Below are 13,864 nucleotides of genomic sequence, written 5' to 3'. Positions count from 1 at the left end.
TTCCTCGATGTACATTCTTTGCAATCATGTGCTCCTGCACAGATTTTGCAGCGAAGTTGTCCGTGGCACGATTTGGCAACATGTCCATATCGTTGACAACTGTAACATAGGATAGCGGGCTGTAGATACTCTTCCACCGGATGACTTGTGAAGCCTAGGAGAATACGAGGCGGCAGTGGCTTGTCGGGGAAGAACTCAAGAATTACACTGCCGAGTAAATGTGGCTCTGCTGAACCATTTTCAAAACGGAGCCATTTAGTCTGCCTCCTGACTGAGATTACACTGCTGTCTCTTAAATATTCAAGCAGTTGATCTTCACTTTATTGCACTGGTACTTGTCTAATCTTTCCTAGGTTCCTCACATACGACTGCGGTATATGCGGTGCCACTTCAAGATCAGCAACATGTGTTAGCTCAAGAAGTTTGGAGGATGCAGTAACTGTAGAGACACTTACAGAGAAGTTGCCATCTCTGTGGACATGGAACGACTGCACTTTCTCTTGAGCAGCAGATACTACTTCAATGGCCAGTTTGTTCGGAATGACTTTCCACAACGAGGCGCTAGGGCCTGTCAGCTTGAAAAATTACGGGTATCCCCGCTGGTCGGGCTTTCTTGTACGTGACTGTTGTGAAAGGCCTGTCCTCTGCTTCTATATCACAGTTCATTTCCGCGGAGTCGATGATTGTTGCACTGCTTTAATCCTCTTGATTATCAGTTCGCGCCTTCTTCGGAGTAACACACTCATTGTTGGCATTAGGTGTCGTCGAGGGGCCGTCACAGTCTTCCTCGGGTCCACGAAACACGGGATTCTCTTGCTGCTCAGACGTATTCATCACTTCGTCTTCATCTGATGGGCGCCGAGAAGAATGACCGCCACCAGTAGCCGAAGCTTTTGGACGTCATGGCAGCCTAACATAAGGCTTCGGCACCTTGGAGACGTGGCGCCTGGTGCACCGCGAAGGTGGTGGCCGAATCTTGGCAGTAAGATGCAGAAGACGAGTAAAAAACTTACAAAATTGTCGAAAAAACAGCACCGCTAGGAAGCTCACGCCCAGTGATTCTCCACTTCGGCTTCTGCGTCAGCCGTACATAGGACGGACCCCCTACAATGTTAAGTGGGTCCAAAAGACTAATAGTTCCAGCATGATGTGAAAATGTCATTTGTTGTACCAGGCTTTTTTTGTTGAGTTGCAGTTGTAGAGATACGAGCTTGCCTTTAAGTGGTAGGATTGCTTTTAGGTGTATTAGATGTGTTGTGTAGGAATAATTTTGAAGATGAAATAAGGTGGAATTCGTTAAGTGAGTTCGTTATAATATTTTTTCTTGGTGCAATCCATCAACACTAAGATATACCTATAGCGCTGGGTCTGTCGGTCTCTTAGTGTGTTATGCGGGGTCTGGAGGGCGCATGGAGTGGTTATCACGTGTTCGGACAATGACCGTGAGGTGTCGTGAATTTAAAAGAGAATAGCCACAGGACTATGCACGGAGCGCGTGCCCTGTATAAAGCTAATGCGAACTGACTAATGCATCAGACTTCATTCAGAGTGCGTTCTTCATTGTTGTGTATTACGAGAGTGTTTTCTTTCAGAGGACCATTTGAGCATTATGTATATGTGTCGCTGTGTCTATTTCGCAGAAGGACGAGAAAGTTCTCCTGTTGAGATTGAAGTGAAAACCGGTTCACGCATGTGCACTCACCGAGAGTAAGCTTATATTGAGTGATTTTTTTTTTTTTTGTATCGCATTACTGAACATCAAGTATCTAGTAACACTATTGAGGGGGGAGGAGTTAGTATGAGGTAACCATTAGCAGCGTGTTGTGTGTTGCACAATTAATGCGGATGATGCAGAGCACGAAGCCATTTCCCTACCTGTCAACTAACGAAGCTGATCGGTTCCGCGAAGGTGAACGCAAGAGACTTGCGCACGGAAAATAGAGGAGCCTCCTTCATTCACATGGTTGACGAGCGGAGCCGTCAAGGTCGCTCCCGTTTGGGACTAGCAGGGGAAGGCTTACTCGGAAGAGCGTCTGGCAAGAAGCAGGCCACGCGCCGTTGTCTGAGTTTAAGTCATTGTTGGCATGCATGTGTGCTGAGAATGCCGCGGGGATGCAACCACTGGGCTGACCATGGTTGCGGCATGGAGACGAGCATATCCTTCCTCGCTGTACGTCATTACCAAGTGTTGTCAATATGTCGGGGTGCCTCGCTGTCGCATGCACACCTGGTATAAGCGCACAGAGCCCAACCGTGGCGCCTGGCCTGCTTTTTGATGGTAGCGCCTGGCCTGCTCAGACGGTGGCGCCTGGCCTGCTTCTTGCCAGACGCTCTTCTGAGTAAGACTTCCCCTTCTAGTCCGAAACGGGGGCGACCTTGACAGCTTCGCTCGACAACCGTGTGAACAAAGGAGTCTCCTTTATTTCCCGTGCGCAGGTCTCCCGCGTTCACCTTCGCGGAACCGATCAGCTTCGTTAGTTGACGGGTCGGGAACTGGCTCCGCGCTCTGCATCATCCGCATTATTTGCGCAGCACACAACACGCCACTAATGATTACCTCATACCAGCGGTGTACTCACTGCTTTTAAGGAGGCTTCTATGAAGCAACATTTAATGAGAGAGCTGACGAGGCTCGAGCGTGAATACGGCTGCCGACAGAAGTCGGCCGACGAAGGCAGCATGGCCTGGCATGGGAGAGAGTGTAACACACGAAGAACCTATCGTTTTGCGTGTTGTATTTGGTAACGTGGTTTTTACCAATGCAGTGTCCCTTATGAACGTGTTTCTGCAATTGGTTGTGGCAATGCCAGCCCACATGTGTGATTGGCTTGTGTGAAGTCCCTTTGTTCAACCGAGGGTTGAAAAGAGGATGTTTGAATCTGAAATGAAGAGCGGAGGTTCGGGCTTGGACTAAGGCAGACGCCTGAGGCTGCTGTCAAGCTCGTCAGAGTGATCGACAGACGCTCGTTACATCGTGACTAAGAAAAAAAGCCCCCTTTAATGTTTCGTCGTGAAATATATACAGTCAGAATGATCACATGACTCCCGTGATAACCGGATAAAGGAAACCAAGATAGCGCGTGTCTTGGCGCTTGTCTCTGGAGCAGGGGGCCACGGAATGCACCAGGATGACGTCACATCTTCCCCGTTTTACAACCATCGTGGGCCTGCCAAAAAAAGGAAAGCATTTCAGAAATTAATCATCAATACCAAGTCTTTTCGGAGCTCATATGACGCGCCCATATTGCGTCATTCTTTGCTCAGGACTTGAAGTTTTGTTCGATGAACGAGGCTCTTGGATGTCAGACGACTTGGTAGCTACGATGTTTTTGTCCGTCGCGTCCGTTGGCTCGCTGTTTCGTGGATGCTGCTCCATCCTTACGGGGCTTGTTTCTCCTCCGTGTGGGAGAAGGAAGAGATGACGCCTGTTTCTGCGTATGGTTTTTCCTTCAGTTTGGACCCAGTAGGATCTCGGTGTTTTAGAAGGACGAAGGACCGTGCCCTCGGCGCCTCTGTCTTTGAGCCATACTTGAGTGCCTGCGGACAGACAGGGAAGAGGTCTCGCAGCATGACGTTTGTCAAAATACATCTTTTGTTTTTGTTTGTATTTTTCGTCTTGCTCTTTCCAAGAAGCCTTTATTACTTCTGGCTTTAGCGCGGATGGCATGCAGGGTACTTTCAAGCGTAAACGGCGGCTCATTAGCAGCTGCGCTGAACTATAGCCGGTTGGACCCGGCGTGTTTCTATAGTTCAGCAATGTGATGTAGGGGTCCTCTGCCTTCTTCAAAAGTCTTTTAAAAGTTCCTACTATGCGCTCAGCTTCCCCGTGGGCTTGGGGGTAACGAGGACTTGTTGTGACGTGCCTAAAGCCGTAGTTTCTTGCAAAATCAGCAAACGTGAATGAGATGAATTGTGGTCCGTTGTCTGATATTACCGTTTGCGGTATCCCATGTCTGGCAAAGCAGCTTTTCAGGTGCTGGATGACCGCTTTCGACGACGTTCCTCGATCCAGCAGGGCCATCTCAGGATACCTGGAGTGATCATCAACAACGGCAAGATAGACAGTTCCTTTCATCTCAAATAAATCAATTCCGATTTTCTGCCATAGCAGCTCGGTTGTTTCCGATGGAATCATTGGTTCGGAAAATTGGGTACGCTCTGTGGCGCATGCTTGGCAGTTGGCCACGGTTTATGCAATGTCTTTGCCAATTCCTGGCCACCAGAGAGATTCTTTAGCGCTCGCGCGGCAGCGTGCAATTCCCTGGTGTCCCTCGTGAACCCTCCGAAGCATTTCTTTCCCCAGCGCTCGTGCAATCACCAGCCTTGAGTCCTTCAAAACCAGCTGCTTGCATACCGTGATGTTACCATGATGCGCCCAGAATGGCTTGAGAAGTTGTGGTGTGTAGTGCTTAGCGGGCCAACCTTGCATACAAGCTTCGAGCAACGACGCACATTCAAGGTCATTTGCTTGCTCTGAGCGTATGCGTTCGAGCATGTCGTCAGAGAACGCATACTGAATGACTCCCTCCACGTGAGCCGAAACGTCTGCTTCAGACAACTCTCCGACCGTAAGCGCAGTGTTCATCACTCTCGCGCGAGAAAGTGTGTCCGCCGTAGCAATGCTTTTCCCCGGGACGTGTGTTAGCGTGAACGAGTACCGCATAAGACGCATTCTGAACCTTTGAATTCTTGGCGGTAGAGAATCAAGAGGATCTCGACCCAGTAGCGGGAAGATAGGCTTGTGATCTGTCTCAAATAGGAACGTGAGGCCTCTTAGGAATTCGTCGAAGCGTTCCGCAGCCCAAGTTAAAGCTAATGCTTCTTTGTCAATCTGTGAATACCTCTGCTCTGTTTTTGTGAGCGACTGAAGGCATATGCAACAGGACGTCTCTCACCAGATGACTGATCCTGGAGAGGTACTGCGCCAACCCCTAGTGAAGACGCGTTTGCCGATACAATTGTCGAGTACCGGGGGTTGTACCTCACCAGGCATCTGTCTGAGCTGAGAGTGGTCTTGATCTTCTCAAAAGCTGTCTCTTGTTGAGGTCCACAAAACCAGTCGCTGTCCTTGTTGAGGAGGCTGCGTAAAGGAGCAGACATTGAAGCTGCATCAGGTAAAAACCTTGCGAGATGGTTCATCATACCTAACAAGGATCGAACCTCAGCAACGTTTTGGGGTCTGGGCAATTGCTTGATTGCTCTAACTTTCTCGGGGTCTAGATGCACGCCGTCGGCATCGAAGATCATCCCCAAGAATGCGACCAGTTTAACTGAGAAACAACACTTTTCCCTGTTGAGAGTTACGCCTGCTTGTTGAAGTCGTTCGAGGACGTTACAAAGCCGCTTGTCGTGTTCCACTTGGTTCTTGCCGTACACCAGAATGTCATCCATGTAGTTCAGTACGCCGTCTAGGCCTTCTAGAACTTGCGAAAACTTTCTTTGAAAAATTTCAGGTGCGGATGTAATCCCGAACGGCAACCTGCAGTAGCAGTACCGCCCGTACGGTGTAATGAACGTCGTGAGCTTTTGACATTCCTCGGAAAGCCTAATCTCGTAGAAACCAAAATGCGCGTCTAGTTTAGAGAAGACTTTGGCTTCCTGGAAGCTTCCCATAACTTGCTCAATTGTTGGCAGTTGATGACGCTCTCGTCTGACGAACTGGTTCAATTGAGTTAAGTCAATGCAGATCCTCACTGCTCCAGACGGCTTTATTACAGGAACGATAGGCGCGCACCATTCTGTCGGTTCTTCGACCTTCTGTATCATTCCTTCTCGTTCTAGCCTGTCCAGTTCTTCTTTTACTTTTTCTTTCATGGGAATAGGAACCCGTCGCGGTGTAGACAGACTGTACGGGATTGCATGTGGCACAAGGCGTATGGTGTGTTCTCCCGATATGGTACCCGTGCCTTAGAATATCTTGGGATACTTGCTTCCGATATTGTCAGCAGTGTCTAATTCATGTAGGAAGCGAACAATTCCCAGAGCTTTTATGGCTGGTAGTCCCAACAAGGGCATGCGCAAGTTCTGCACGACGTAAATGGTTTGTTGTGAACAGCTGTCTTTCCAAGATATTTTAGCGTCAAACTTTCCGATTGTACGGATGCTAGTATTGCTAGGTCCTTTAAGATCGGCTGCGTTTTCCAGAGAAGACGGAAGAAGAGGATAATTTTCATCGACGACTGTCACTTCGGCTCCCGTATCTACTTTCATGCGGAGCGTCTGGTCGTTTATCTTTACCGTCACGAAATTCTCAGATTGTGCGTTCGCACAGTGCTCGACCGTGCCTATAAACTTGCCATCAGCTTCGGCGATGCTATCGAGATTTGTGTCTCTTTGCTTCTTTGTTCGGCACGCCTTTTCATAGTGGCCCAACTTCTGGCAAAATCTGCACATTTCTTTTTGCGCTGGACACTTGTTTCGCAAGTGAAATGGTCCGGCACAATAACTGCAGTTATTTTGATGATAAGCGGGCTTCTGACAGCGAGTAAACGTGCTCTTTGCAGCGGCTTTCTTGGGCTTTACTGCGGCGACGCAAGCTTCTGCGACTGTGCCCTCATGCTCTTTTAGTTCTGCTTGCTGTTGCTTTACAGTTTCGCTCGTACGCGCTTTTGCCAAAGCAGTGGCCATCGTTAGCTTGGGGTCCATCTGCAGTTCTTCCTAAAGAACCTGGTCCCGTAGTCCTACTACGAAGCGGTCTCTTATTAGGCGTTCCTTCATGCCTGCGAAGTCTCGTCTGTCGGCTAACTTGCTAAGCTCGGTTGAAAACTGGTCTACTGTTTCTCCCAGTTGTTGGCGACGTAGATTAAAACGAGCACTTTCGTAGATTATGTTCTTGGTGTGGACAAAGGAGTCGTTAAATTTAGACTTTACAAGCTTGAAGTCCTCCATTTCTTCGTCTTTTAGGTTTAGCGACCGAAATGTCCCTCGACTTTCTGCCCACAGTATAGAGAAGAGTCCTTACTTGAACTTCGTCCTTTTTCTCATGTAGCCCAGACGCGAATCTGTAGTCGTCAAATTCGTCCATCCAGGCGGGCCAGTCCGCTGCGTTCTGGAAGTCGAAGAGCTTAGGAGGCTTGATTCCCGCCATTCTGAAGCGTTGTCGCCGATACGGCTTGTTCTTGTAGACGCAGCTGCCAGTCGCTCGCTTGTTGACGGGGCCGTTGAAGCGCTAGTTGGCTACATCGGAACCACTTCTGACACCATGTCAAGCTCGTCAGAGTGATCGAAAGACGCTCGTTACATCGTGACCAAGAAAAAAAGCCCCCTTTAATGTTTCGTCGTGAAATATATACAGTCAGAATGATCACATGACTCCCGTGATAACCGGATAAAGGAAACCAAGATAGCGCGTGTCTTGGCGCTTGTCTCTGGAGCAGGCGGCCACGGAATGCAGCAGGATGACGTCACAGCTGCAATAAAGCGTCTCTTCACTGGACTACGGCTCTTTCTTCGCGCTGCCACCATGCACTCAAGTCATCAAAGGGACCCATACCGAACCTCAAACATCATTCCTCCTTAGCTACTGTAGAAGCTAGTTGAGAAGGAGGAAATTAACTGCCTAGCTTTTTAGGCTCACATGCCAATGTGCACTGACAAAGAAGGAAGGGAATGCGAACACTGCAATGAGATCACCGAGCCACTTCGCATGTTCTTTTTGGTGCCCTTGTGGTCTTTTGGAAAACACTATGCCAACGTGCTAAGACATGCGGATCATGCATCAAACGTGCAGGTTTTGCAAGTGCCGCGCAACGAACCAGATCAGCGCGATAGAAGAACAATGTTTTTCTGTCACCTGCGCCCGAAAAAGGATCGGAACTTGTTAGAACACGGCCAAAAATTGATCCATATTTTCTAGAAAAAATGCACTTTCTGGGCTTTGGCGCGGCGCATCGTTTTATATAGCGGATGTCCTGCTGTGCGGGAGTTCCATATACAGGGACACCGGTCCCATGCATTTGCATAGAAAATTAAAGGAGATTTTTCAACTATTCGATATAGCCAATAATTTGATATATCCGAGTTTGATATATACCGGATCGACTGTATAAATGAAGGCTCATCTATAAGATAAAGATATGTTTCTGATAGAAGAAAATTATTTTTTCTATCATGAAAGCTTGGCAATCACAGTTATTTTTCACACGTGGCTCTAGGAAACTCGCCATATGAAATGTAATGGCAAGCAGAAAGGCGAAAGTTTTCCAGGGGTTCTAAAAAATGACTTATTTTTGGTTTTCCAGTAGCAACCTTGTACTCTTTAAAAAGGATTTTAACCTACTATGGATTGAATTACAATCTTTAGATTTTTGTCGTGTAAGTAGACAAGCTAAACTAGCAAACGCAAATAAATAGAAAAATATGTAATCTTGGGATAAACATGCATTTTTCGACTCACATCTCCCCTTTATTGGTGGGAACTCAAAGCATCTTCAATTTTCTGTTAACAATTCACGCATGCTGTAGCATGCAAATATAACAGTATATCAGGCATAACCAGCTGCCTAAAATACTGCAGATTCCAAGGATATGAAGCACAGTCATGCTCAATATGACTTGCAACATGCTGGCTGTTGTCAAAGCGCCCCCAAGCCTGAACACCGACAAATTGGTTCAGAAAGTACTGCTTAATTCACCAGTTCTTTTCTATGTAGGGGCCGATTTGCAGTGTTACCACTATTTCAAGCCCAGACAGCGTGTTGCAACTCACACTGAGCATGACTATACATTATGATTGTGAATTTCACATGCATCAGTTCTGGTAAACTTTGAAAATCTGCAGCTTGTAAAAAAATGGCTGCTATTTCAGGGAAAACACACAGAAGAAGAAAAGAGTACAATTGATATTGTTACTTATAACTCTGAGATTATAATTTGCACAGTTGAAAAGATACTGAAATATTCGTGATGCAATTTTAGTAAGCAATTTGTAAAATAGAATAAAATCTCCAGGAAACTCATGACCTAGCATAAGTGCAAAGCCTACACACCCAATTTCTGCAAGCTCTTGGCCTTGCCGAGCACCTCCTTTGCTGTGCGATCAGACGCGGCTCCATGCTGGTTGAGAAAGGCCGCAACAACTTCCCACCTGCCACAAAGAGCACGACAGAACGTGAGGTAAGGGGTCGCTTCGTACAGGCCGGGATGCCTCCTTGCATTCCGCATTGCACAGCCATCACACAGCAGCATACTAAGTTCAAAACACTTTTTCGTTTATCTAAAAGAATATGATTTCAGGTGCCCTAATGGGCATATTGGGGGAGTTGGAACAAAAGCAGACACAAAAAAGTGTGACAACAAAGTCGAAAGAAAGGAAAAGGGCTGTACAGTATAAATTATGAAACACTCAGAGTGACAATACAGACAAAAAAAGAGGGAGTAATGATAGTGAAAACACATGAAGGAAAGAAAACTGCGCAGAAGTAGCCATAGAGTCATGAAATTACTGTAAAGGGCCATAGTAATTGCAGTGGACGGCCCATGTAACCAAGCAGACAATGCCCTCTCACCATAGCAAACTATAGGACAGACTGAAATGAGGAATGACACGGGACAGATTTCTGTATATACAAGATGATGATGATCGTGATTATATGAACATAATTATGGCTGTGCAGCTTGCCTAGATTCTCAGGGTACGTGAATATTTAAAATTTTGAATATTTTTCACTGTTCGACCCAAATCACACTGAAACTTCCCGATGACAAATACCGGCACCATCCAATTGGCAGTGACCCCTTCAAATTTTCAATATGCCTTACTCCATTGCAACAAAGCTGCCTTTCAGGTTCAGCTACGGTCGCAAATGTATTCACTCAAGAAAATAATGGTTTCAACATAAAGATTATAGATGGGGCAGAGGTGGGGGTTCATTAAAGCTGTTTTGGACTTGAAATTTGGGCAGGAAGTCAGCCAAATCGAACGCCAGAGATTTTTATAATCTGAAATATAAAATGAAGTTTTTGTATGTTGATGTCAACGAGGCAGATTCGACACTTCTCACTATGACAGAGAGAGCACAACTTTGTATGCCAAATTTGTTGGGCTTCTTCCACAGAAGTTGAAAGAAAAGGAGAGGCTGAGGAAGTAGAATCTTTGCCTTTCACGTGGAAAGGGTTGTCAGTAACACTTTGGTTGCACCAAAGCATGTACTACTAATAGAGTTAAGCCTCTGCATTGCCTCATTCTTGATAAGATTTCATGAGTAAGAGGACACGAGGCACATGCCAGACGCTGGAATGCTGTGTCCATGCACCAGACCCCCGATGTTGCACTGACGCGCCACATTCACGTACGAGATTGGTTGGAGAAAGGCTCGTGGCACGCGACCTGAGCCGTAATGGGAAGTCCCAGAGGATGAGCTGTCGTTGTGCTATGGGGCTCCGAGCTGCGAAGACATTGGATTTACCCAAAGTCGCTACTACGACAGAAGTAGCATAGCCGCTCGGTTCTGAAGGATGTCGGCGTGAGAGGCCCGAGAAGTGGCCATCGACCTTGAAGGTTTTCCAGAGTGAGGCTGCCCGGACTTGCCGCACCCTTGACCAGGAGTTCCTGCTGGATTTGCAGCTGTCTAACTTTGCACCGGGATGGTAGCAGCCCACACCAGTCATCGGAGTACGTCATCAATGAGGCCATGGACGAGATGGGTTTAATCAAGTGGGCTGTAGATGACGAATAAGACCAGGAGACACTGGCAGAGAAGATGATCAGCTTGTTCAACGACGTCTTTCAGGACGACTTCGATGATGGTACCACTTAGTTGTAGTTCTGAGGGTGGCATCAGAACAGTACGAATGTTCTACTATTGCGGGATCGCATGAGCTACAGTTGCTAGAATATGGAAGTGTGATGAACGCGGCGGCTAGCGGATACCCCTTGGGAGGAAACCACCAGGTGACGCAGGCACAGGTTTGCACGTCACTAAGGCGGCGATGCGCTGCGCAGAGACTGGAATCAACCATGCGCGCAGGTAATGTGAAACATTTAAAATATATCTTGTTGCTCGTGCATGGCCTCAAATGGTGACCGAGAAAATATGTTAATTAGGTTCTAGAAAACAGGATGCCTACGCGGGTGCGCGACTGAACTGAAATATTGACAGGGTGCCGAAAGTGAGCACGTGACGGCACTGAAACACATCATCTATGTGAGCCATTGCTTTCAATACCTTCCACAGAGAACCATCATTTCCTCAAGCACTAATCTGTAAATAAAGCCCCATCATTCAAAACGTCATACTCAGAGAGGAGAATCAAGAGCGGTATCTAGAAAAAAAAACTTTTATTTTCTGCACGCAGGTCATACAATGCACTTCCAAGTAGTGACCACTATCTGTTTATAACAATGCATTTTTAATAATTGGTCACGTGCCTTCTTATCCCTAATAAAAAAAGTTTGATAATTCACAAGCGCCCCACTGAACATTGGACTGCAAGCCTAAGTGACGCGCCTGAGGTTCAGGTACTTCCTTTTTTCACAGGAAGATGCTCGTTCCTTGTGGAGTGTCTTTGTGTAAAAATGCAAATGGATGAGCAGAAAAAACTTGGTCACTTGATTGGTGAGGCTCAGACCATGTAGTGCGCAATCCAGAGTGACATTTTTTTTTTTTTTCAAGCAGAAAACAAGCTCTTTTAAGCTGTCACTGTGAAGCTCGTTGTAGCTAAAGCACTTTGAAAAGGGCGTCTACAAATGCCAAGAGCTTCTCCGAAAGGCCCACCCATGGCGCCCGGTCGAGATGGGCAAAGGGGGCGGGCGACCCTCCTAGTACCTGAAAGGTTGGCGCTAAATCTTCTCTTTATTTTGACGAGGTGGCGGAGCACTCTTTCAGAGTCATATAAAAGGGGGGTGAAAAATCTGCTTCATGCACTGATTTAATAGGGAGGAGGCGCCCTGCAATGACCCCCCCCCCCGAACAGCAAGAATGCCTATGGGCTTACCCCTATCAATGCGGACAATTTCACCATTCACAGTGTGCTCGAAGTGCCGGAAGATGTACCTTTCGTCGAAGCGCAGCTTGAACACAGCCGAGTTTTCTTGAAGCAGCTGATTTTTTCAGCGCGCGAGATCGCTTTCCGCTACTGCGCAAACAGAGCTTCGTCCTATGGATCGCCGAACAATGCATGCTTTTTTTTAGCTGACTTGTAGCCCGTTGTACCCTGGGATGAAGCAATGACTTTGTTTTCGTGCTATGAGAGTGCATACAGAAGCATTGATGTTAGAGTGCCACCCCGATTTTAAAAAACAACGAGGACGAACGTGTTCGACGAAAAGTGTCGGAAACTTGCAAACAATGTGTAAATAACTGTGCGCGCCTTTACGCAGCTTCTCGTCAGAGGCTTTAATGCACTTCCTAGGCGCTGCTTGCTGCTCATCACACTTTCCTACTCAAGCCACTGTAGAACGAGCGTAGCTACCGAGAAGCCATTTAGGCTAGAGTAAGATTAGGCTTAGGTCTGAACTTGACTCGGATTGATACTAGTTCCGGTTTCTTTGTATAGCCGATTATTGTGTACATGTTTCTTTTTGGGGGTTAATTTTGAGTGTCAGATTGTTTGCCATTTTGTGTAGTATTAAAATTTGTTTGCCGTGTTACCGCTGACTCGCATCTCTCTCTCAATCCAACACTTTGCAAGCACTCCCAAGATAAATCGTAACATAAGACAAGTATAAAACTCTACCCTACCAGCGCTGCAAACTGGCCCATAGAAACGATCTCATGTTGCCATCTCAAGAATCAGCTTAGACACCCTCTCCAGTTTTTTTTTTTTCTGCAATTTCGCTTTGGAGTATTTCAAAATATTTGAGAATTCTATGAATATTCGATTCGTACTCACACTTCAATATTCGAATTCACTTCACACCTAAAATTTTGCTATTCACACAGCTCTAGTATATATAAAATGTTGGCTTTCCATGGCCTACATTCCGTAGCTAGTACTTCCCACATACGAGCTGCCAAAGAACGCCGTTTAGGCTTCCCAGCTCATCAATCTTACCGGCGTGAGTGCTTCAACTATTACTCACTCGAAGATGGCAATTCCCGACTCTAGGGGCTTCACACCTGACAGCGCTTGGACCTGTGGCGTACTATCGCACTACTCCGCGTCGAGACTACGAACTGACAGTATCGATCTTTCAGCAAGCTACTACAATGTTGCCAGCATTATGCGCCCTTAACGCAGTGTTGGATGTAGCCCCCTCGCACAACCTTGCGGTCAGCCCAGACGAGCGACGCAGAGAGCTTTCAGTCATCTCTTATGCAGCTATCACACCAACTGGGCTGCTTTGCGTTGATGATCTCTGCATTGTCACCTGCCACCCCACCATCACCGGCCGTCTGCGAACTACTGAAAATCCACGAGTTCCAGGACAACATAGACAGCTGGGTGGCAATTGTCAAAGCTCTAGCAGTGCGTGAGGCCAGGATGAAGCCTCAGAGATGGTCCATAGCCATAGACCGTCTTCTAAATGGTGCCGTGGCATGGCATTCATACGAAGGCATGTGGCAGAAGTCCTGGGCGAAGTGGAGCAATAAGCTCATAGCTACCTTTGGACCAACTGACCACCAGCTCACTGCTGCCACCCAGTCTACCCAGACCGCAACCGAGGACGGAGCTCTGGAGGATCACTACTTCGAGGCTGCAACTGTGCAGTGCAGAGTGTCACAACCATCCCAGGGACGCACACACATAACCGAGACCTTGCTCATGATTTCAGCATTTGGACTTGGTGTCGGTACCAACAACCACAACTCCTTTGACAGAGGCAGAGACCACAACTCCTTCAAAGCTGTTAAGAGAAGCAATCCCAGAGCTCACCGCTAGAGCACACCAGCAGCCCAGCCTGACTGCGAATTCTGGGAAGGAG

General features: G+C 47.2%; 1 protein-coding gene and 1 pseudogene across 2 annotated transcripts in view; both read right to left on the bottom strand.

The window, feature by feature from the left end:
• LOC119173528 (dnaJ homolog subfamily C member 2) overlaps window positions 1-13,864 on the bottom strand; it is a 301,565-nt gene that overhangs the window by 54,857 nt on the left and 232,844 nt on the right. For both annotated transcript variants that reach the window (XM_075896473.1, XM_037424336.2), the window contains exon 14: window positions 8,988-9,085. In XM_075896473.1, coding sequence (XP_075752588.1) covers window positions 8,988-9,085 — 98 coding nt within the window. The remainder of the gene's footprint in view (window positions 1-8,987; window positions 9,086-13,864) is intronic.
• Window positions 2,113-8,981, bottom strand: LOC142818120 (uncharacterized; annotated as a pseudogene).

This window comes from Rhipicephalus microplus, chromosome 5 (genome assembly GCF_043290135.1).
Source record: "Rhipicephalus microplus isolate Deutch F79 chromosome 5, USDA_Rmic, whole genome shotgun sequence".
Lineage (NCBI taxonomy): Eukaryota > Metazoa > Arthropoda > Arachnida > Ixodida > Ixodidae > Rhipicephalus > Rhipicephalus microplus.
This window is presented reverse-complemented; position numbering and strand designations above follow the sequence as displayed.